General features: G+C 40.3%; 3 protein-coding genes and 1 pseudogene across 3 annotated transcripts; all 4 read left to right on the forward strand.

The window, feature by feature from the left end:
- Window positions 1–1,994: 1,994 nt before the first annotated feature.
- LOC118124335 (4-galactosyl-N-acetylglucosaminide 3-alpha-L-fucosyltransferase 9-like) lies at window positions 1,995–4,762 on the forward strand. Its single transcript, XM_035182003.1, has 2 exons — window positions 1,995–2,349; window positions 3,038–4,762. Exon 2 carries the CDS (start codon window positions 3,045–3,047, stop codon window positions 4,152–4,154), a length of 1,110 nt encoding a protein of 369 aa, XP_035037894.1. The 5' UTR covers window positions 1,995–2,349; window positions 3,038–3,044; the 3' UTR covers window positions 4,155–4,762.
- A 1,938-nt stretch (window positions 4,763–6,700) lies between these two features.
- Window positions 6,701–19,217, forward strand: LOC118124840 (4-galactosyl-N-acetylglucosaminide 3-alpha-L-fucosyltransferase 9-like). The gene is made up of 3 exons (XM_047344158.1): window positions 6,701–6,763; window positions 9,364–9,548; window positions 18,308–19,217. Exons 2-3 carry the CDS (start codon window positions 9,364–9,366, stop codon window positions 19,209–19,211), a joined length of 1,089 nt encoding a protein of 362 aa, XP_047200114.1. The 5' UTR covers window positions 6,701–6,763; the 3' UTR covers window positions 19,212–19,217.
- Window positions 11,751–15,128, forward strand: LOC118124839 (4-galactosyl-N-acetylglucosaminide 3-alpha-L-fucosyltransferase 9-like). The gene is made up of 2 exons (XM_035183016.2): window positions 11,751–12,831; window positions 13,342–15,128. Exon 2 carries the CDS (start codon window positions 13,342–13,344, stop codon window positions 14,428–14,430), a length of 1,089 nt encoding a protein of 362 aa, XP_035038907.1. The 5' UTR covers window positions 11,751–12,831; the 3' UTR covers window positions 14,431–15,128.
- A 1,603-nt stretch (window positions 19,218–20,820) lies between the features above and the next one.
- On the forward strand, window positions 20,821–23,674 carry LOC118124838 (annotated as a pseudogene).
- Window positions 23,675–25,517: the final 1,843 nt, after the last annotated feature.

The raw sequence follows: 25,517 nt of genomic DNA on the forward strand, positions 1-25,517 counted from the left end.
TAAGCAGAGCTCAGTTCTCTTATGGCTGTGGGGTAGAAGCTGTTTTTCAGTCTGTTTGTCCGTGATTTGAGTGACCTGCAGTGTCTGCCAGAGGGCAGCAGGTCAGAGTAGAGCTGCTGCTGTGCCTTCTTGACTGCTGCAGTGGTGTTGTCCGTCCAGGAGAGGTCCTCAGCAATGAGGGTGCCCAGGAACCTGAAGATGGGGACCCTTTCCACGCAGTCCCCGTCGATGTAAAGGGGATTGGGGTCTGTTCGGTCTCTGCGGCAGTCTGTTGTGATTTCTTTGGTTTTCGTGGAGTTCAGGACCAGATTGTTTTCAGAGCACCATGTAGCATGTCTTTGGACTTCATCTCTGTAGGCTGTTTCGTCTCCTCCTGTGATGAGTCCAACCACAGTCATGTCGTCCGCGAACTTGATGCTGGTGTTGTTTGGGTGGGTAAGGGCAGGGGTGGGGTGTAGAGGGAGTAGAGGAGGGGACTCAGCATGCAGCTCTGGGGGGCACCGGTGCTAAGGATGAGGGTGGAGGAGAGGTGTGGGCCTATTTTCACAGTCTGAGGCCTTGGGTTCACTGCTCTGAGCACATACCTTACATCATGCTCCTGCAGAGTGAGGGTGAGGCGGTTTGAGGCTGATGGGGAGGTTGAATTAGTCTCTGTTGCTTTCATCAGGGAGAAAAGCAACAGTTAAGTTCCTCTGCTAGGCGTCGCTATCAACCGTTGGGATGCTGCTCCTGTAGTTGGTGATGTGCTGGATCCCCTGCCAAACGTGCTGTGGGTTGTTGGTGTTGAAGTGGCCTTCAATCTTGTTCTTATAGTCTGCTTTTGCCACACCTTAGCAGTGCTCTACAGGGATCTTTTGCCGGATCTGAAATGTGTCCAGGTGTTTGAGAAGAGGTTTAACTTCCTTTGTCATCCAGGGTTTCTAGTTGGTGTACACCCGGATGACTTTGTTGACAGTGACATTATCAACACTGTTCTTGATGTATCCGAGTACAGATAAGGTGTAGTGCTCCAAGTCTTGGTTCTCAAAATGTCCCAATTGGTCCTTTCAAAACAATCCATCAGCTGATAGGATGCTCCTTCAGGCCAGGTCTGAACAGTCTTTGTGGTGGGTTGAGCTTGTTTTCTGAGGTGGGGTCGTGGTGTTGATCTAAAACCTTTCTTAATGTTTGAGTAAACTTTGTCTAGTGTGTCAAAGGTGTGCCCCCCCCTAGTAGCACATGTAACGTGTTGATGGAATTTAGGGAAGACAGCCTTTAAGTCAACATTATTAAAATTGCTGGCTATGATGTGGGCTGCATCTGGATGTTCACTCTGTTGTTAGTTAATAGCACTAAGCATGTAATCTAGTGCTAGCGTAAGCATCAGGCGGGATATAAACAGCCATGACTGTAACAGCACTAAACTCACCTGGCCTGTTATTATCAGAATGCAGCAGTCACGCAAGAGTTTATGTGCGGCTATCTGTAAGTTCAGATATTTTGTTGATGATGGATCTGGCATCGGTGAGAAGAATGCTGGGCATTTGTGTGGCTGTTTTTTCAGCCTAGCAAGTATGCCAGTCACAACATTCTCCGCTGAACCTTCAAGGAGTGTCAGTTTCAGGTGTGCTGAGGATGTTGGTGGGCATACCTCTCCAACAAGTATGAAGGAAGAGGTAATAGCTTTAAGTCCTAAACAATGTAAGATCTATGGCATTGGTAAACAAGAGCTGTTAGCACATATAATGTTTCTTAAATGGCCGATAATAGACTGTACTGAGGAATGTTTTGTGTTTGACTGCTGGCGTGACTCCATGTTAATCACATCATGGGAGTCCAGGGTCTGTCAAGGATTAAAAAATAAAAGGTGCGCTCTGGTGACTCAGCAAGAATTAGGAAATGAAAAAAAAAGGAGGAGATTTTAAAAGAACAGCACCTGTTTAACTGTTTAAATCATGAACTACACGCCGGGTCCTTTTTTTTTCACATATTATCTTTGTGAGTTTTGCAGCCGGTGCCACAGGTGTCACACTCCGGGGGGAAACAGTGGACTGCGGGTCCAGCTCCAGCGGCGCACTTTTAAGCAGGTTCGAAGCACCTGCGACGTATCATGTCCTCTTAGTTCCCCCATTTGTAACTTCCTTGTTCCGCTTAAGATACGCCGAGGCGGATGTGATTGTTCCACGCGCACTGAGCCACACAACAAATTGTGATCTTCAAGTATTGCTCGTCCAGCAGTGCAAAGCCGGCGCCACAGGTTAGTCTTGTCGGGACAGGAGCTGAGGATTTCGGACTCCTCCGTTTCCCTGGTTGAAAAGTCACAACCGAATCAGAATCAGCAGAATTGGACACATCCAGCCCCGTGGAAAGGTGAGTGTTAGTCGCCTCGCCTGTGATCATTCTCTGTCACGGTTATTTAAGAGTTGCTTTTACATGATAAATAGATAATAATTAATTTACTGTTGTGAATGCCACTTCATTATATCATGGTCAAAGCCTGAAGCTAAAGCGAACATGTCCTAAGCAGAAATATTATGGATATGGTTATTGTTATAATTTTTAACAACATATTATGAGGAAAATATATGAATATTATTTACTGAAACATGAGTTTTCCTGAACTCTCATGTATCAGCCAGGAATATCATATTTAATGTTCCTCCAGCCACCCAAACTCAAAGAATTAATTATTTTTTCCTGATGTTTATTTATATATATATCTTTTATTTAGAAATGATTTTATATGTTTACAAACCCGATAATCATTCTGGTTGCATAACACCAAAGTGGCTCCATACAAGCACTTCACACATTGCACCACTTTTAATTAGAGGAACGTTTTGAAATTGTAAAGAAATTGGGCAGAAATTATGTTCATTTGGTTTCAAACAAACACGTACTATAGTTTATTTGGCTTTTAATGTTGCATGCAGTTAACAGTACCTTTGACAATTAGATTAGAATCTTAACTGGTGTGATGACTTGTGTTATGTGTAATATTAATAATTGTCATGATGTCAACAATATAACTAAGAAATGTGTTTTTCTTTTCTTGCAGTTTCAAAATGGCTCCCATTTCCACTTCTTCTTTTTTGCGGGCCTTGCATAAAGTGACCATCATGCTGGCTGGAATCATAGTCCTGTTTTTAATGTACTATAAGTCTTTTCCATCTCCAAGATGCCCCCCTCCCCCAAAGGGGCTGACAAGGCATACCAACACGTCACTGCCAAGCAGCCTCGCAGCGATGGAGAAGACTAACAAACCTGTTGTGCTGCTTTGGTTTTGGCCTGAGCACAAACAATTTGATTTTCAACTCTGCAAGGATTTAAACATCAACAGCTGCCACCTGACGGATGATAGATCCTTATACTCCCAAGCTAATGCAGTTGTGATATTTCACAAAGCTATCAAAGATGACCTGTCCAACCTTCCCACCACGCCAAGGCCCAAATTCCAAAGGTGGATCTGGTTTAACATGGACCCACCCACCAGCACACGCAAGATACCAGGCATCGAATCCTTTTTTAATTTAACCTTGAACTACAGGCGGGATGCAGACATCCCTGCTCGCTGGCAACTGACCGTCAAGAAGCAAATAGATAAGGAATTTGAGCTGCCTAAAAAAGATCTATTGGTTTGTTGGATTGTGAATGCAACTAACCTTAACACAGGCACAGAGGCTAGATACAGCTACTACCGTGAGCTTGCAAAACACGTAAAGGTGAACATCTTTGACAGCTCCTCTGCCAAGAACTTGAAGGGAGAAAAATATTTCATAACTATTAGTAAATGCAAATTCTTCCTTTCCTTCGAGGATTCAGTTCACCCAGATTACATCACAGAAACATTCAATGGTGCTCTTTCAGCAGGCACTGTACCAATTGCTTTGGGCCCACCCAGAAGCAACTATGAGAATTTTTTCCCAAGTACTTCCTTCATACACATAAACGACTTTTCTGGTGCCTTTGCACTGGCTGAGTATCTCCTCAAAGTGGATGAGGATAATGAGGCTTATATGAAATACTTTCAATGGCGCCGATTCTATAATGTCAGACGCCATTTTAATGAGGAGAATCAAGAGTTTGCACACGCTGTCTGTCAGGCATGTCATCACATAGTCTTAACCAATGAGTTCAGAGTTGTACGTGATCTCTACAAGTGGTACTTAATTTGATTCTCTCATTTTCATAGTTAACATGTACACAGTCTCACTATATTCTTGAGAATGTAATTATCAAAGTTGTTGTTTTGTTGTTGTGTTAATTTGAGGATACCATAAAATATCACGTATATCATCTAAAGCTGCTTTTACACATGCACTGAACTCGGGAGACCCTCTGGAGTTTCTCTGGAGGAGGTGAATGCAAATGTCCAAGTGAGAGCCTCGAGATGTGGGGGGGTCAATGTACAAGAACATGTGATCTCCGCAGCAGAATGAATACGTTACATCTTGCCCCTGCCTGCTGCAACACCCCTGCCGAGGATTTGTTGCTGTTGTGAACGCCTCTAAGCAGAGAATCTCCTGCTGCGTCGTGCATGTGTGAAAGGAAAAGTGCGGAGAAAGTCCGTACCCAATACTACGGTGATCCTCCGCGGGACATAAAATGGCTTAAGATACAGTCTGGCAGTTTTCAGTTGTCCATCAGGGAATGCATTTCTGGCTCTCTAATGTATTGACTCTTGTATATTTTTGCAATGTATCTACTTCATTAACAAACTCTGTGTTTTGTGTGTTATTTCTGGAGTGGTTAATGAGTCTTTAATGAAGCTATTTGTGCCACAGTGTGTCGTCTTTACTACTGAGGAGTACATTATTTTAGAATTACTTGAAGTTTAATTTCCCCAAAAAACATTTGGTCATATTTGCTTACACCATATTCTTGATGGTGGTAGATGAGGCTGAAAATGTGGCTCCTCTGGCTCCACCCACATTTCATAATGCAATTTAATAGAATCTAATTCTCCTGATTCTAAACCACTAACCCCCATCCCAGGTGCATGCTTTCACGTGTTAACTTGAGCTGCTTACAGACATGCCCTGTACTCTGGCTAATCTCCTTAAATTCGAGAGAGGGGCTTCGGACTTTATGCAGAATTTCTTCTGTCAGCCCCCAAGTGAGAATAAAGAGAAAGTTCGAATGAGCCAATGTCAGAACACGGCGAGTGATCCTTTGCAGGATTTTCGGCGTGCATTCGTGCGGGTTGATGACGTTTCTAACACGGGACAGATGCAAAAAATATATACATAAATGGTTAAAAAGGCAGTGTCATACATGCAGAAGATGATTTTAATCTATGCTGGTGTCAATGTGCTATAAACAAAAACACCTCTACTGCTGCACCACCCCTCACCTGAACGAGATTTCTGTGCTGTTGTGAACGCGTCTGAGCGGACAATCTCCCGCTGCGTTGCTCAAACTATTTTAACATTGATACCGCAGTCATTTCCTTCCATGTAGATGTAGAACGGAACTAAACAATATACCTCGGGAGCCACGCCTATGGTGACCGCATGTCCAAAGACAACATTTATCATGTAGTTAATTATCTTTGTGGCTGGCACAAATTCCAGCTACAGCTCTAGCTACCATACACACTAAGGTATCAGTTCCTCAGCTTCTTGGCTACCTCTCAGGAGTTTTTCATAAATCTACCAGTATCTGTTTGTCTATGTAACGCAAAAGCATTGTTTTGATAGGAGCTAGCACAATATATTTACTAAATAAAGTTTAAAAAGTAGCACCAGCATGCATGATTAACTTGTGAGCAGCAGTGTGAAAGATGGACCACAACAAACAAAAGTCTGTGTAGAGGGGGGACAATAGGACCCAGACCCAATTCGGCAAATCAAGGTGAGAGCACCTCAGCAGTTAAGAGGCTGATGGAGCAAAGGTGTGTCAGCATTGATTTCTGCTCCTGTGAAATTAGAAATGTGTGATTGTTGGGGTAAATGCACCCTGAGGTATTGGGTTTTTAATGTAAATATTGAATGTGTTGGATTTTTACTATAGTGATTTAATTACAAAGTATAGGTAAATTGTTTGGAGACAATAGGGTCCTATTGTCTAAAGCAGGGGTCTTCAACGTTTTTCAGGCCAAGGACCCCCAAACTGATGGAGAGATGGAGCAGGGACCCCCTACTATATATATTGTATAAAATTGTGTTTTATATTAAACTGGGCCTAGTGCCATGTATAAACATAGCTACCTTGTTATTGTGCATTCAATACTAAGCTATTCAAATAATACACAGGTTCATATATTCATGTTTTTATTTTAAACATTTGCAAGGTACAGGGTGGCCGTGCCACTGCCATTTATAAACATACATCTTGCATACAAAACTGAGCTATTAAAATAGTTCACAGATTCATGTTAATGTGTATTTAAAGACATTTAAATTTGTGGGGAAAACATTTGTTGAAAAAAAAAAATGTAATTAAAAAAAATTTAATAATTGTCTAATCAACCCAAAATTTCGCGACCCCCCTGCAGTACCTAGGGGTCGCGGACCCCCTGTTGAAGACCTCTGGTCTAAAGGGTCATAACAGACCAGGAGTAGTGGCAGCGGCGCGGGATGAAAATTTTGGCACTTTGACAGAGAAATCCATTATCAACAGAAGGTCAACGGTTGACAAATTTGAATATGGTAGGTTGCACAGTCTTGACATTTAATATAACTGGTTTTACTTGTTGGTTTAGTGGGCAGGGACTTTTGGACCTAGGTGTCTGTTCAAGTGACAGAAGCCTGCCAGTAGCACATCCAGCACTAACACAGGAAAGGTAAGAACATGTTTTTTATCAGTTGGGAAAATCCTAATTCTTCTAAAGAATAAGAGGATTGACTTTTCCTAAATTATTAAGTATTTGTTTTCATAAGTCTCTTGTATTGAATTCTGTTATATATAAACTACAGTTACTGTTCTGTAATCGTAATCTGTTATATTTGTAATTTCTTATTTAATTAAATTAGGGGATCGTAGTAATGTGTATTTATTTAGGATAATAAACTCCTCGGTGTGTTTGCAGCTCTGTTTTAAAGCAAGAATGGACACATGGAAATACATCTATTGTTCTTACTACGTGTCACTATTTTACATGTGTACAAGGGATGTTTCCTACTGAGAAGTCATTGCGAGTACTCCATTGGTTGTTTAAGAGAGAGGGTGGGAGGTTGAGTCACTGGCCACATTATGAGACATTGCTATGGAGTAAAGTTTGTCGGTTTCACGTTCAAATGTTTATTGCAACAGTAGAACAGGTTAGTGTTTGGCATCTAGGCTCCGACTTAGTCATATGATTACATAGATATGATGGAAGTGATGAGCCAATAAATGTGACCCCCAAAACCGCACAAATTCGGAGCCTGACGTTATGGATCAGTATCTTCTATTAGTGCGCCATTCACCACCACGGTGTGGCCATTCTCCGTAAGCACATTGGCCTGCAGGAGAATATACTACCTCGTTAGACTGCTATGTGTGCGCCATTCACCACCATTGTGTGGCCAATATTGGCTTATGTGTGGAATATAGTACCTAGTGAAGCTGCTGACTGTAGGGAAATATACCTAGTGAACTTGGATTTCCTGCGAGCACATGGCAACAAATAAACCGAAAACAAAATTGAACACTTTAAACCCAGCAAACCACCTGATATGCAACAATATCATTAGGCTGCAAAGCATATACAAATTAAAGCATCTGGGGTGCAGCAAACCATCTGATAAGCAACAATAGCGATAGGCAGCAAAGCACATACATATTATTCAATCAAATTCAATGAGTCTAATCCAGTGGTCACCAACCTTTTCGAGCCCAAGAGCACTTTTTAATTCCAAACGTCAGCCGAGAGCTACCACCCTGATATCTTCCAAAAAAACCACTTAGGAGGGTCATATTTATTATTTTTTGCAATTTCTGTTAAAGGCTGAATGTACAAGAAATAAATATACACAAAGAGAGGCAGTTGTGCAACTTTTTCTATTCAATGACAATATTCAAATTAATATCAATTCATATTTACAATGCAAAATATGTAGCTTCTCAGTTCCACATCATGTTCTGCAGAGGAGCTGCTACACAATGTTTTTAAATATAGGCTTTGATTTGAAAATGGCCACAAATATGAGTATTGCCTTGTATGAAAGAAGTCCCTTGTACTCAAATAAATACCAGTACTACACAGTATAAAGCCGTGCATCTTTCCGCTCCTGCAAATATTTCACAATAAAAAAACCTTTTTAAACAAGGGAATGGATATCATTAACAAACTCTGGAGTGCTTTTATTTTGAAAAGGCTTACAGAAAGTGTTGCAACCATTTGTTTGTGACATAAATTCATCAGATAAACATTAAAAAACAGTTGAAAGATCATTTTCTCTGTTTATTCTGCTGTGAATCAAAATGTTTATCTGTCTATGACACAAATGTATTTACAACACTTTCCGAACACGTTTCAAAGTAAAAGCACTCCAGCGTTTCACTTTCTGAATCTCATTTGTTCCAACGGGGCTTTGATTGTTATCGACAGACCGAAAGATGCGCATCTTCATACCGTAGAGTCCTGACATCTAGTCTCGTACATAATCCGACTTGTATTGAAGGAAATGCTGGAGATAAACCAGCAGCTCAGACGCCAGTAGCGGACACACAGCGCGTGTGAAAAACAGACAACCGACACACAGCTGATCTGCGGAGCGACGACAGCCAGTGAGTCCAGAGAGTTCGGGGATCGACAGTGAAGACTGGCAGATCGACCGGTAGATCGCGATCGACGGGTTGGTGACCACTGCTCCACATTGTGCCGCTTTGCCGTCGCAACAGTTGCCCCGCAAATGAGACACGCACATTTCTCTTTCACTGTCGTAAAAAAGAACTATTCCTCCCAATCATTATGAAAATAGTATGTTTTCTTTCGCTTTTCTGCCATGTTTTCTTTAGTTTGGGGGGTAAAAAACACATCTAGCTCGCCATCGTTGCTGCTCCCGCTAGCTTGTCTCAGCATAGAGTGAGATGGCGGTTTTTCTTTTTTTTCTTAATTTTTAATTTATTTTAATTTTAATTTTTTTAATTTAGAGCATGCCTTGCAGGCGACTCGCGGGGTCCCTGCGGGCGACCAGGTGCCCACGGGCACCGTGTTGGCTACCTCTGGTCTAATCTATTCCTGAAATTTTTTCTAACTATAATTGGCTGGCAATATATGCTTTTTAATTCAGCCCCACGCACGCTGCTTAAATGTGAAGCTTGAAAATCTGAAGCTTATCAGGCCTGTTCCTAGATACAGGTGCAAAGCTGACTGTATTGGCAAATGGTCCATTGAAGTACTACAAGTCATGATGTTGTTATCAAAGAGGTGACAATAGTTTATTTTTTCTTCCACAGATGATAGGATCTTCCAGTAAAACTCAGTGCCTGGCAAACTTAGCTATTGTTGGCCTTATCTGCTGCGTTATTTCTTTATTTGTATATTTTGAGCCTCAATCCCCTTTGTGTCCAATTACATCTACATTGGGTAATGGAAAAGTTAATGAAGAGCCACCAGCTGAAAAGCCCATCGTCCTGCTGTGGTTCTGGCCTCTTGGTGTGAGGTTTGATTTCCAAATCTGCTCAAGCTACTTCAACATTGATAGCTGCATTCTGACTGATGACAGATCATTGTATAGCCAAGCAGAGGGAGTCATCTTCTACCATAAAGAAATAAACTGGGGTTTGGAGAACTTGCCCAAGGAGCCACGTCCACATTTTCAGAAGTGGATTTGGTACAATGTGGAATCTCCCACGAACAGGGAGAAAAAACAGGTCTGGAAAACCTGTTCAACTTAAACTGAGCTACAGGCGAGGCGGACATCACAGTGAGGAATGAGGTGACGATCAAGGAAACGGAGACAAAGGAGGAATTTGTTCTGCCCAAGAAAGACAAACTGGTTTGTTGGGTTGTCAGTAACAACAACCCAGCTACTGGACACTTCGAGAGAGAAATTTTACAGAGAACTGTCCCAACACATAAAGGTTGATGTCTTTGGTGTTGCTTTTACCGGGAACCGTTAGAATATGAAATGTATTACCCAACTCTCATGAGTTGTAAGTTTTATCTCTCATTTGAGAACTCGCTCCACAAGGACTACATAACGGAGAAGGTCAACGGGCCCTCATAGCAGGGACTGTCCCTGTAGTTCTGGGTCCACCAAGAGAAAACTACGAGCAGTTCCTTCCCAATGGTTCCTTCATTCACGTAAATGATTTCGCTGATGCTAAAGGACTGGCAGAGTTTCTGCAACACCTCGACACGGATCATGAAGCATACATGAGTTACTTTGAGTGGAGAAAGTACTATGAAGTCACTGCTCATCTTTTATCAATGAACAATGAATTCATTCATCCCGCCTTGAACACATCTCAAAGTACAAAGAATACCATGTTATCAATGATCTTTATGGGTGGTACTTTTCATGAAAACTAAAAAAACAAAGACCAGCTTCCTATTTCATGTTCTCTATTGTCTTTCCTTGTTCTTGTCTTTGCACTTGGCACATTTGTAGTGTCATTTCCAGGATGATTTTGCATTTCTCAATCTGGATGCTCTGAAATCATCACAAACAGTTTTATAACGTATGAGCATCAATTGTCAATCTGCCCAACTGCACAGTAGAGCATTGATTTGTCAAATTATTGGATGGGGCATCAGTCATATGGACCCAGAAGAATATTTACACATAACACCTCCATTGCCAGGTGCTCTTGACAGAGGTACGGTCAATACATTTTTTGCAATTTTAAATTCTGTGACTTATTCTGATTTCTGTTTAGCACATTAGATCAACATATTATACTTTTCTGTAATCCTTAAGATGTTTATTAACCACACCAGAAGAAAGCATGGAGATATCATACTCAGAGGAGACATGACGCAGCTTTTAGTGTTCTTGGTGCCAAAAGAGAAAATTCGATCATCTGTCACTTTAACAAAAGCCTAAATCAACCTTGTTTTATGCAGTTTTTAAAAAGCATTATGAAAAGAAGGACATAAAGCTGAATAATAAAATGTATATTATTCACAGAAATGTCATTAATTAATATTAACGTGTAAAAGTCCTATTTATTTTTATAAAGAATCCCATCTTAAATAAAGAAACTATAATATTAATTTTAAACATTCTATTGAAGGTGTTTCATGTTTTTTTGTCAATCACCACAAGCAACGATAACAATAACTGATTATTAATTTGGTAATTTGCCATTCTATTGGAGCTAGTCAGGGAACAAACAGTCCTTGCAGGTGAGAGACCCATCATCATCAATCAGCCCATTGTCTTCTCCGATGGCTGCAGAGCACAGGACAGACACTCTTCTGTGCTTTGTGGATCATCTCTGTCCAAGAGAGCTAAATGGAGCGACGCCTGCGAGCTAGTTCAGGCAGACAACCGAGCTGCGCTGCTCCAATCATGTGACATACCTCACACTCCACAACCATCTATAATACACACCCACCTTATCGGGTGGTCTATTTAAGCAGAGAGAAATATCCCATCATCACCTTTGATCGCACTGCTGCTGCAGTATTGCTACCAGTTGCTTCAGCCCCTCCACCACCCCAGCATCCACCTGTAGGCTCCAACGGGGTGTTACAAGTATTTGCTCATCACTCCCATCATTCCTGTGTAATCATATGTTGGAGTGATTAGGTCGGAGTCTAGACGCCAAACACCTAAACCTTTTCTACTCCATTATCTCCTGTCTGACCATATGCTACATCACTTTAGTCTTATTTATCTTTAACTTCAGGAAGTCCCTAAATGTATATTTCACCCATTTAGAGAACTTGGATGGCTTTCCAAGATTACCCAAAGCCTGGTGTCCCACATTATCTGTCATATTTGATAAAGTGGGACAACTAGAAAATGTTTGAAAAAGACCAGAACTCAAACACAATTTCAACAACTCAATGCATATTGTGTTGCTTGAATACATCACAAACATAATTTGATAACAATTAGGAACATTGTCTTATTCATGACGGACCTATATCCTTAACATTAATCTTGTCAGAATCCCATGTCAATCATGTTCTGATTGACATTGCACCCCCCCCCTTTGCTGTGACATTACCCCCATGAAGTCAAGTGATTTCAGTCACATGTTATCAATGCTAACATACAATAAAAGTCCTGTTGACTAGATCTTTTTAGAACTGGAAATAAACAGACTAAAGCTTAGGTGTCCCACATTACCCAATGTCCCAGATCACCCAAATTCACCCCTACCTGGGAGCATGTTGACCAAGAACATTTTGGAGGTTGCTGAAAACAATTAGATTTTTTTGCAGGAATGTGATACTATTTTAAACCATGTCGATGTAGAATGGTCACCTACTACTATCACTATTATGACCAGATAAAAAAAAATAGTGCTTGTAAAGTAGGCCTGGAGATGCATGAAACCATACTAAGGTGGAGTAACAACGTAAATGTACTTTGCTAAATCCCACCACTGTCTTTTACTTTAGATTTAAGACTTTAGACTTCATTGACACCTGGGGGGAATTTGTTTTTTTACGGTCATTTCAGTAAAATCAACACAAAAGGACAATTTTGCCCATTTCTTAAATAAAGTGCAAAAGCAGCCAATTCCTGTTGTCACTAGATTGCACTGTGACAGATGTTGTCATGCAGATGCGTTGTTTGTATTCAGTCTATCGTTCAGGCTGAAACTCTCACTGGACATGTTTGAAGAAACCTAGTAAAACTGGTTGGCCTTGTTGGGTCGGGAGGTGTGTCCCATTTTTTTCAGTTTTCAAGTGGCAGGACAAAAACCGGGACAACAAGAGACTCAGTCCTGGTACTCTGAGCAAAGGTGAGAACAGCATTTTTTATTACTATTATTCTGAGGTGATGGTGTGTCTGTATCAGATCTTTAGACGCTAAATGATTGTTGCGATGATCGATGTGGCGGGAATTTGCATTTAATCCCCTGGTAAAAAAATAAACAATTACACTGAATGATTGAATCAAGGCATTTAATACTGGCCGAGGAGCAAAATTACACAGAGTATATTGAACACAAACAAAGTCACAGTGTTACTATTTGGCCAAATAGGGACAGAGTTCTTAAAGCCACGTCTGACCAATGTTTCTTATGATGAGCTGGCATTTTTCTAACTATAATTGGCTGGCAATATATGCTTTTTAATTCAGCCCCACGCACGCTGCTTAAATGTGAAGCTTGAAAATCTGAAGCTTATCAGGCCTGTTGTTCCTAGATACAGGTGCAAAGCTGACTGTATTGGCAAATGGTCCATTGAAGTATTACAAGTCATGATGTTGTTATCAAAGAGGTGACAATAGTTTATTTTTTCTTCCACAGATGATAGGATCTTCCAGTAAAACTCAGTGCCTGGCAAACTTAGCTACTGTTGGCCTTATCTGCTGCGTTATTTCTTTATTTGTATATTTTGAGCCTCAATCCCCTTTGTGTCCAATTACATCTACATTGGGTAATGGAAAAGTTAATGAAGAGCCACCAGCTGAAAAGCCCATCGTCCTGCTGTGGTTCTGGCCTCTTGGTGTGAGGTTTGATTTCCAAATCTGCTCAAGCTACTTCAACATTGATAGCTGCATTCTGACTGATGACAGATCATTGTATAGCCAAGCAGAGGGAGTCATCTTCTACCATAAAGAAATAAACTGGGGTTTGGAGAACTTGCCCAAGGAGCCACGTCCACATTTTCAGAAGTGGATTTGGTACAATGTGGAATCTCCCACGAACACGGAGAAAAAAACAGGTCTGGAAAACCTGTTCAACTTAACACTGAGCTACAGGCGAGACGCTGACATCACAGTGAGGAATGAGGTGACGATCAAGGAAACGGAGACAAAGGAGGAATTTGTTCTGCCCAAGAAAGACAAACTGGTTTGTTGGGTTGTCAGTAACAACAACCCAGCTACTGGAACAGCTTCGAGAGAGAAATTTTACAGAGAACTGTCCCAACACATAAAGGTTGATGTCTTTGGTGTTGCTTTTACCGGGCACCCGTTAGAATATGAAATGTATTACCCAACTCTCGCGAGTTGTAAGTTTTATCTCTCATTTGAGAACTCGCTCCACAAGGACTACATAACGGAGAAGGTCAACGGGCCCCTCATAGCAGGGACTGTCCCTGTAGTTCTGGGTCCACCAAGAGAAAACTACGAGCAGTTCCTTCCCAATGGTTCCTTCATTCACGTAAATGATTTCGCTGATGCTAAAGGACTGGCAGAGTTTCTGCAACACCTCGACACGGATCATGAAGCATACATGAGTTACTTTGAGTGGAGAAAGTACTATGAAGTCACTGCTCATCTTTTATCAATGAACAATGAATTCATTCATCCCGTCTGCCTCGCCTGTGACCACATCTCAAAGTACAAAGAATACCATGTTATCAATGATCTTTATGGGTGGTACTTTTCATGAAAACTAAAAAAACAAAGACCAGCTTCCTATTTCATGTTCTCTATTGTCTTTCCTTGTTCTTGTCTTTGCACTTGGCACATTTGTAGTGTCATTTCCAGGATGATTTTGCATTTCTCAATCTGGATGCTCTGAAATCATCACAAACAGTTTTATAACGTATGAGCATCAATTGTCAATCTGCCCAACTGCACAGTAGAGCATTGATTTGTCAAATTATTGGATGGGGCATCAGTCATATGGACCCAGAAGAATATTTACACATAACACCTCCATTGCCAGGTGCTCTTGACAGAGGTACGGTCAATACATTTTTTGCAATTTTAAATTCTGTGACTTATTCTGATTTCTGTTTAGCACATTAGATCAACATATTATACTTTTCTGTAATCCTTAAGATGTTTATTAACCACACCAGAAGAAAGCATGGAGATATCATACTCAGAGGAGACATGACGCAGCTTTTAGTGTTCTTGGTGCCAAAAGAGAAAATTCGATCATCTGTCACTTTAACAAAAGCCTAAATCAACCTTGTTTTATGCAGTTTTTAAAAAGCATTATGAAAAGAAGGACATAAAGCTGAATAATAAAATGTATATTATTCACAGAAATGTCATTAATTAATATTAACGTGTAAAAGTCCTATTTATTTTTATAAAGAATCCCATCTTAAATAAAGAAACTATAATATTAATTTTAAACATTCTATTGAAGGTGTTTCATGTTTTTTTTTTGTCAATCAACCACAAGCAACGATAACAATAACTGATTATTAATTTGGTAATTTGCCATTCTATTGGAGCTAGTCAGGGAACAAACAGTCCTTGCAGGTGAGAGACCCATCATCATCAATCAGCCCATTGTCTTCTCCGATGGCTGCAGAGCACAGGACAGACACTCTTCTGTGCTTTGTGGATCATCTCTGTCCAAGAGAGCTAAATGGAGCGACGCCTGCGAGCTAGTTCAGGCAGACAACTCGAGCTGCGCTGCTCCAATCATGTGACATACCTCACACTCCACAACCATCTATAATACACACCCACCTTATCGGGTGGTCTATTTAAGCAGAGAGAAATATCCCATCATCACCTTTGATCGCACTGCTGCTGCAGTATTGCTACCAGTTGCTTCAGCCCCTCCACCACCCCAGCATCCACCTGTAGGCTCCAACGGGGTGTTACAAGTATTTGCTCATCACTCCCATCATTCCTGTGTAATCATATGTTGGAGTGATTAGGTCGGAGTCTAGACGCCAAACACCTAAACCTTTTCTACTCCATTATCTCCTGTCTGACCATATGCTACATCACTTTAGTCTTATTTATCTTTAACTTCAGGAAGTCCCTAAATGTATATTTCACCCATTTAGAGAACTTGGATGGCTTTCCAAGATTACCCAAAGCCTGGTGTCCCACATTATCTGTCATATTTGATAAAGTGGGACAACTAGAAAATGTTTGAAAAAGACCAGAACTCAAACACAATTTCAACAACTCAATGCATATTGTGTTGCTTGAATACATCACAAACATAATTTGATAACAATTAGGAACATTGTCTTATTCATGACGGACCTATATCCTTAACATTAATCTTGTCAGAATCCCATGTCAATCATGTTCTGATTGACATTGCACCCCCCCCCTTTGCTGTGACATTACCCCCATGAAGTCAAGTGATTTCAGTCACATGTTATCAATGCTAACATACAATAAAAGTCCTGTTGACTAGATCTTTTTAGAACTGGAAATAAACAGACTAAAGCTTAGGTGTCCCACATTACCCAATGTCCCAGATCACCCAAATTCACCCCTACCTGGGAGCATGTTGACCAAGAACATTTTGGAGGTTGCTGAAAACAATTAGATTTTTTTGCAGGAATGTGATACTATTTTAAACCATGTCGATGTAGAATGGTCACCTACTACTATCACTATTATGACCAGATAAAAAAAAATAGTGCTTGTAAAGTAGGCCTGGAGATGCATGAAACCATACTAAGGTGGAGTAACAACGTAAATGTACTTTGCTAAATCCCACCACTGTCTTTTACTTTAGATTTAAGACTTTAGACTTCATTGACACCTGGGGGGAATTTGTTTTTTTACGGTCATTTCAGTAAAATCAACACAAAAGGACAATTTTGCCCATTTCTTAAATAAAGTGCAAAAGCAGCCAATTCCTGTTGTCACTAGATTGCACTGTGACAGATGTTGTCATGCAGATGCGTTGTTTGTATTCAGTCTATCGTTCAGGCTGAAACTCTCACTGGACATGTTTGAAGAAACCTAGTAAAACTGGTTGGCCTTGTTGGGTCGGGAGGTGTGTCCCATTTTTTTCAGTTTTCAAGTGGCAGGACAAAAACCGGGACAACAAGAGACTCAGTCCTGGTACTCTGAGCAAAGGTGAGAACAGCATTTTTTATTACTATTATTCTGAGGTGATGGTGTGTCTGTATCAGATCTTTAGATGCTAAATGATTGTTGCGATGATCGATGTGGCGGGAATTTGCATTTAATCCCCTGGTAAAAAAATAAACAATTACACTGAATGATTGAATCAAGGCATTTAATACTGGCCGAGGAGCAAAATTACACAGAGTATATTGAACACAAACAAAGTCACAGTGTTACTATTTGGCCAAATAGGGACAGAGTTCTTAAAGCCACGTCTGACCAATGTTTCTTATGATGAGCTGGCTTATAATCACAAATTGGGAGCATCCATATTTACTCAGCCACGTGCCATTGATCTATGATGACACATTATTCACTCTGCTGCATGATATTCAGGCTATTCTAACTGAACTCACTAAGCATATTCAGGTCAAACTGTTAGATCTAAAAATGTCCATTACAATCAATAAAGAAGAGGTGGACAGAAATAATCAACAGAGTCTGTAGTATGATAAGTATTGTATGATAACATTACATGTGTGTAAAACTGGATCTGCCATTATATAAAACGACATGCCATAGCCTGCCTGGTTGATGTTCTGCGATGTGGAGTTTTATAGGATGTCATTTTTGATCACCTTCTACTAATCGGTCAACAGGTCTGAATATCAGTTATTGATAAGATTCATTTAAACATCAGACAAGATGGTAAATATCCCTTGTACGTTCAAAGGTCTTTGTTTTTAGGGTGTTCCACATTAGATCTAATATTAGTTTTGGGTACATCAGCAAGGACATGGATTAAAAGCAAAGACGATACATTCAGGTCAGACTGCCATCAAATTTGAAAAATATTGTGTTTATAGGTTTTGAGCAACATACATCCAGGGTATTGTTAGACTGTTTCAAAGCAGAGTAGAGTAGAAGTAGAAGTAGTAGCAGTTGAAGTAGTAGTTGGAGTAGTAGCAAAAGTAGTAACACTAAACAATTAAATAATAATATTAAGTAGTAGTAGTAGCGGTGGTAGAAGTAGTGGCAGTAGTAGAAGTAGTGGCAGTAACAGCAGTAGTAGCATTAGTAGTTTGTGTGTGATGAGGTCAGTTATAACTATAGTCATCACATACAATGATGAATCACTGTATGGGGAAGGTGAACATGATTTATCTTTTTTATATATTTTTTATTTGCCAAATATTTTTGTTTCTAACATGTCAAAATAACGACGACAAATAAAGTAAAAGTAGCTGAGTGTTTGTAGGTTATGCCAGGGCCATGTGTACTTGTTTGTGTGGGTGGAAGTTTGTACCTAGTTTGATATCATGATATGGATGATCTCTATTTCTTTCTTTGTTTCCACAGATGAAAGTAGTTTTCTGTAAAACTTCTTGCCTGGCAAAGGTAGCTTCTCTCGGCCTCATCTGCTCGACTATTGCCTACTTTCTATATTTTGAGCCTCCAGCTGAAAAGCCCATCGTCCTGCTGTGGTTCTGGCCTCTTGGTGTGAGGTTTGATTTCCAAATCTGCTCAAGCTACTTCAACATTGATAGCTGTATACTGACTGATGACAGATCATTGTATAGCCAAGCAGAGGGAGTCATCTTCTACCATAAAGAAATAAGCTGGTATTTGGAAAACATGCCCAAGGAGCCACGTCCACATTTTCAGAAGTGGATTTGGTTCAATGTGGAATCTCCCACGAACACGGAGAAAAAACCAGGTCTGGAAAACATGTTCAACTTAACACTGAGCTACAGACGAGACGCTGACATCACAGTGAGGAATGAGGTGACGATCAAGAAAACAGAGACCAAGGAGGTATTTGTTCTGCCCAAGAAAGACAAACTGGTCTGTTGGATTGTCAGTAACAACAACCCAGCTACTGGAACACCTACAAGAGGGAAATATTACACAGAACTGTCCCAACACATAAAGGTTGATGTCTTTGGTGCTGCTTTTACAGGACACACGTTAGAATATGAAATGTATTACCCAACTCTCGCGAGTTGTAAGTTTTATCTCTCATTTGAGAACTCGCTCCACAAGGACTACATAACGGAGAAGGTCAACGGGCCCCTCGTAGCAGGGGCTGTCCCTGTAGTTCTTGGTCCACCAAGGGAAAACTACGAGCAGTTCCTTCCCAATGGTTCCTTCATTCACGTAAATGATTTCCCTGATGCTAAAGGACTGGCGGAGTTTTTGCAACGCCTGGACAAGGACCATGAAGCATACATGAGTTACTTTGAGTGGAGAAAGTACTATGAAGTCACTGCTCATCTTTTATCAATGACCAATGAATTCATTCATCCCGTCTGCCTCGCCTGTGACCACATCTCAAAGTACAAAGAATACCATGTTATCAATGATCTTTATGGGTGGTACTTTTCATGAAAACTACAGTGAGAACATCATTTAACTGAACACAAACTAGAACATAAACTTTGAATCTGTGTGATTGCTTTGACCCTTTATAGAGTAATGATTTAATTAAATAATCAATATAGTTCACATGGTATCCGCTGATATTATCATTAGTTTAATTTGTTATGTAGATCACTCTAAGCACAGATGGGCCTTTGTGAGTACACATTGCAGAGTAAAACTGGAGCTGATGAAAATAGTGCTGCAAATGTTCTCTGTTCTGAGTCACTTTGAGTTGTTTTGAATACATCTAGACAAATAAATAAGTATTCAAATCTAAAAATATGTTTTAAACATTTTATTGGGGTTATTTGGATAATTATTTCATGTTTATTTTTGCTTTGTTCATAGGTACTTAATTAGATAATTATTTCTGTTCCTTTACCATTTTTTAAAATTGATAGTTTTTCCATCAGGGATGTTTGAGCAAACCAACATAGCAGTTTGTAAAATATAAAGACTACAAGTAAGCTTCCAGTTTCTATCCTGACTTGCTTATGTTTTCTATTGAGTAGGGTTGTGCTAATGAGTAGGTGGGGCATCAGTTGCATGGATCCAGCAGAATATCTGCAAACTCACGTTAAAATCCACTATCAGTTTACAACTCTAAGGGTGCTTTACACTATTTTGCTTTAAACATGAATGAACAAGTTTCAACCATAAAACTTGATGAGGTTTTGTACCTGTCCACTTTTGTGTCGGGATCTGCCATAGAAGGACTTGGCTGAGATGGTGGCCATCTTGTTTTTACATTGATAAGTGTTTTGTGCTTCTATTACCACCAGGTGGTAGTAAAAGTGTCTATGAGTGAGGACAACAGGTGTAAGTTAAGTAGAATGAAGTATAAGGTGCAGCAATGTGCGTGTGAAGCATGTCCTCATATGAGGATGCCGGGTCTCAGGAGGGGTCTTCAAGGCTTTGTGGAGTTATTGAAGTCTGCTGCTCGTCAATGGTGATGGAACTTCAAAAAGGATTCAACTACAGCCAGGTTCATCACTTTTATGGGTTCCCTGGAAACCTTTCCGGTGTCGTTTTCGCTATTGCAGCGCGTTTCAGTATTTGCTTGTGTTGTGACTTTCTGAAGATCACATGTCGTCAACATGATGAAGCTGTTTTCTTAATTTGCTCGTGTTTTTTCTGTTTGTAGGTGTTTTCTTAATTTTCAGCGCCTTGAGCTCTCTCTGCCACTGTAGTTTACCCCGAAAAATACCAATCACAAACATTGAATTCCCTTCTATAAAACGCCCTTGTTGGTCAGTAAAGGCAATTGACTACATTCCCGAGATTATGAGGGGCACTGAATGCACCATGTCCACCGTATCGGCCCAAAGGTTTTACCGTAAAAACCAATGTGGACGCGCATTCGATTTTATGGTCGTGTGCGTGTTTTCTCTAAAGTGTAGCGGGTGTAATTTGTTCTTCAAGGATTCACCTGGTAGAATTTATTGGCACCTCCTATAAAACTTAACCGAGGAATACGACATATCCACAAGAGTTGCTGTATTTCCCGCTGTGGTTGCGCAGAACTTACAAAAATAATTTATTTCTAATGTCTTTGTTTAAATTCCTTGTTCCCCTGCTTCCTTTTTGCCGCCGCACCTGAGGCACCAGCCTGCACCGGTGAGTATTTTCTAAATACGCCCTCATTCATACGCCGGCATCGCACCGTTAATTCTAAGGGATGACACGGTGAAAAGTGTGTTTGTGAACAATGTGTGCAAACAACGAGGGGAAACGGTGTTTGTGTGGTTTTGAGTCTCTGGTTGTGTGTTTTTTAAACCTGTGTTCAGGTGGCTGATCACCAGACAGAGAGACCCAGCCCTGATACTGTCAGGAAGGTGAGAACATGTCTTTTCAGTGGTGGTCGTGATAAATACATGTTGAATAAATGACATATGGCAAGTAAGTAGTTTGTCTTAGCTGCTGGCCTGTGTTGTGATGCCTAAATTATCAATCAAACTATCTGTATAGCATCTTTCATTCAGGTCAGTGCAGTTCAAAGTGCTTCGCAATTGACTGATAAACCACAAATTAGACAAAGCTAATAAAAATGCTGACAATGAAATGCAGATAATTAGATTTTAAAATATAAATTAGTCCAAATCTGCTCAAGCTATTTCAACATTGATGGCTGCATACTGACTGATGACAGATCATTTAAGATGATAAAATTATAAAAGATGGAAAATCCACGGCACACATCTATCACCACGGGTTAATGCTTGTATGTAAATAGATAAACAGCATTGCTCTCGTGTTGCAGGTCTATCTTTTCTACTATCAGATTACATGTGAAAAAGCCTTTGGAAGAGGACAAACCAATGTGTTTGGAAAATATAAAGACACGGGTGGACTGGCTGCTAAGTTACCAGTGTTGCCAGCTATTTGCTTTCAACAGCCGAGCAGTTAAATCCCACCGGACAAGCTGCTAGATGACGTGGCGTTACTTTTACATTAGCGACATCACATTGTTACTGCTGTATTGACATTAACCTTTTTATTATTGGAGTTAAACTTTTTGGATTGGTTTTTGAAAATCTAGCTGCATGACATATTCTGATCAGGATACAGGAACACAAGGCACATTTTCTTATACAATTGAGGTGGACCCTAGTACATAGAGAAACATCAGCTGCTTCAGACATGCACTGAACTCCGGATAATTTCAGGAGATTATCAGAAGATTGTGTACGTAAAATGGCAAATTTCGGAGTCGGAGGGTTTTTCGTGCCAGTGCCCCAATGAGCTCATGTGAGAACACAGCAGGAGATTCTAAAATGTGACATACACAAAACTGAAAAGACCAAAGAGAATCTCAGGATGAAAAAGTTGCAAAACTATGAGAGGACATTCACTGTCTGTGTCGTTACTGAAGTCATGATGCTGTTTACCAATGAGGTGACATCAGTTTTTCTCTTCCTTCCACAGATGACAACATCTTTTCATAAAACCTCATGCCTGGCAAAGGTAGCTACACTCGGCTTGGTCTGCTGTTTTGTTACCTTCTTTGTATATTTCGAGCCTCCATCTCCTGTGTGTCCGACTGTGTCTCCAGTAGCTGATGAAAGAACTTATGAAGCCACAGGGGCACCTGAAAAGCCCATCGTCCTGCTGTGGTTCTGGCCTCTTGGTGTGAGGTTTGATTTCCAAATCTGCTCAAGCTACTTCAACATTGATAGCTGCATACTGACTGATGACAGATTATTGTATAGCCAAGCAGAGGGAGTCATCTTCTTCCATAAAGAAATAAACTGGTATTTGGAAAACATGCCCAAGGAGCCACGTCCACATTTTCAGAAGTGGATTTGGTACCATGTGGAATCTCCCACGAACACGGAGCAGAAACCAGGTCTGGAAAACATGTTCAACTTAACACTGAGCTACAGACGAGATGCTGACATCACAGTGAGGAATGAGGTGACGATCAAGAAAACAGAGACAAAGGAGGAATTTGTTCTGCCCAAGAAAGACAAACTGGTCTGTTGGATTGTCAGTAACAACAACCCAGCTACTGGAACATCTGCAAGAGCGAAATATTACACAGAACTGTCCCAACACATAAAGGTTGATGTCTTTGGTGCTGCTTTTAATGGGCACCAGTTGAAATTTGAAGACTATTACCCCACCCTTGCGAGTTGTAAGTTTTATCTCTCATTTGAGAACTCTCTCCACATGGACTACTTCACGGAGAAGGTTAACGGGCCCCTCGTAGCAGGGGCTGTCCCTGTAGTTCTTGGTCCACCAAGGGAAAACTATGAGCAGTTCCTTCCCAATGGTTCCTTCATTCACGTAAATGATTTCCCTGACGCTAAAGGACTGGCAGGGTTTCTGCAACACCTCGACACGGATCATGAAGCATACATGAGTTACTTTGAGTGGAGAAAGTACTATGAAGTCACTGCTCATCTTTTATCAACGAGCAATGAATTCATTCATCCCGTCTGCCTCGCCTGTGACCACATCTCAAAGTACAAAGAATACCATGTTATCAATGATCTTTATGGGTGGTACTTTTCATGAAAACTACAGTGAGAACATCATTTAACTGAACACAAACTAGAACATAAACTTTGAATCTGTGTGATTGCTTTGACACTTTATAGAGTAATGATTTAATTAAATAATCAATATAGTTCACATGGTATCCGCTGATATTATTATCATTAGTTTAATTTGTTATGTAGATCACTCTAAGCACAGATGGGCCTTTTGTGAGTACACATTGCAGAGTAAAACTGGAGCTGATGAATAGTGTTGCAAATGTTCTCTGTTCTGAGTCACTTTGAGTTGTTTTGAATACATCTAGACAAATAAATAAGTATTCAAATCTAAAAATATGTTTTAAACATTTTATTGGGGTTATTTGGATAATTATTTCATGTTTATTTTTGCTTTGTTCATAGGTACTTAATTAGATAATTATTTCTGTTCCTTTACCATTTTTTTAAATTGATAGTTTTTCCATCAGGGATGTTTGAGCAAACCAACATAGCAGTTTGTAAAATATAAAGACTACAAGTAAGCTTCCAGTTTCTATCCTGACTTGCTTATGTTTTCTATTGAGTAGGGTTGTGCTAATGAGTAGGTGGGGCATCAGTTGCATGGATCCAGCAGAATATCTGCAAACTCACGTTAAAATCCACTATCAGTTTACAACTCTAAGGGTGCTTTACACTATTTTCCTTTAAACATGAATGAACAAGTTTCAACCATAAAACTTGATGAGGTTTTGTACCTGTCCACTTTTGTGTCGGGATCTGCCATAGAAGGACTTGGCTGAGATGGTGGCTATCTTGTTTTTACATTGATAAGTGTTTTGTGCTTCTATTACCACCAGGTGGTAGTAAAAGTGTCTATGAGTGAGGACAACAGGTGTAAGTTAAGTAGAATAAAGTATAAGGTGCAGCAATGTGCATGTGAAGCATGTCCTCATATGAGGATGCCGGGTCTCAGGAGGGGTCTTCAAGGCTTTGTGGAGTTATTGAAGTCTGCTGCTCGTCAATGGTGATGGAACTTCAAAAAGGATTCAACTACAGCCAGGTTCATCACTTTTATGGGTTCCCTGGAAACCTTTTCGGTGTCGTTTTCGCTATTGCAGCGCTGTGATGGAAATTCATCTTGAAATAATGAAATTCTCAGACTGGAGTTGCCTTTGAGTCTTTATAATAGTAAGCTCTGCAGAGGTTACACAACAAGCACGGGTGCTCAAAATGGAACTGGCCGCAAGTTCACAAAAGCCAGAACTTATACAAAGAGGCGTTTCATAAAACATAATATGAAAAAAGACATGAGATCATCATCTGTGTCTGTCCGTCCGCTGTAGCAGTTGGAAGAAAACACCACCAAATAAGGGCATGCACCCTGTTTATCAAGGTCATAGCAGTGAGACACCGCCAAATGAGGATTCCATCCTGTCAGGTAGACAGTATCACAGCAGTGAGACACCTGGTCAGGGGGATTTCCACTACCTTAGACACTGGTCAGTTGAATTTTCTACTACACTTCCCCCTTTGATCATCAATCAAAATATGATCACTAACGAAAAATAATCAAGAAACATAATCAACATCATAATCATAGAAGAATATCGACGAGTCTTCAGCCCACGCACTTTGCGTACATACAGGGTCACATCCACCATGGAGAGGTTCTAGAACATCGATGCATGGCAGTGAGGTGCAATAGGTAGCCGCTGCTGTTTTTGTGGAAAGAAAAAAGTTATTTTCCTGTAATTGAGCAAGCATTTAAAATGAAAATGGAAAGAAATCAGGTCAAACATCATCTCATTAACCATTATCAAAATTTAACATACTGTATTGATTGGCAAAAGTAACTCATATTAAAATGTAATAAAACGTTAAATGTCAACATACAGTATATCTAAGGTTTAAAATATCCAGTAAAAACTTTAAAAATTCTTGCTTGGAAGTAAAATTGATTCAGTATGTACAAACTTCATAAAGTAACTCACATCAACCTTAAAAATTCACAGAGATTAAAATTAAAGCATCATAAAATATGAAGTTGAAAGGATAATTGCAGTAGCTGTTTTTGTCTAGTGAAATCACTCAGAAACACATAAGCAAGCTGGGGGGAGAAAATAACATAAAAAACCTCAAATTGAGTATCGTCATCAGAACCATCTGTGCTGTCAGTGTCCAGGTAGGGCGGGATGGGGAATAAGTTACGGATCAAGGGGACCTGAATCACTACTCTTGTGTCTAGTCAAATTTGCATGTGCTGGATGGTTCTGAGAGGACACCGTAGGAAAAGACA

The sequence above is a fragment of the Hippoglossus stenolepis genome, chromosome 17, assembly GCF_022539355.2.
Source record: "Hippoglossus stenolepis isolate QCI-W04-F060 chromosome 17, HSTE1.2, whole genome shotgun sequence".
NCBI lineage: Eukaryota > Metazoa > Chordata > Actinopteri > Pleuronectiformes > Pleuronectidae > Hippoglossus > Hippoglossus stenolepis.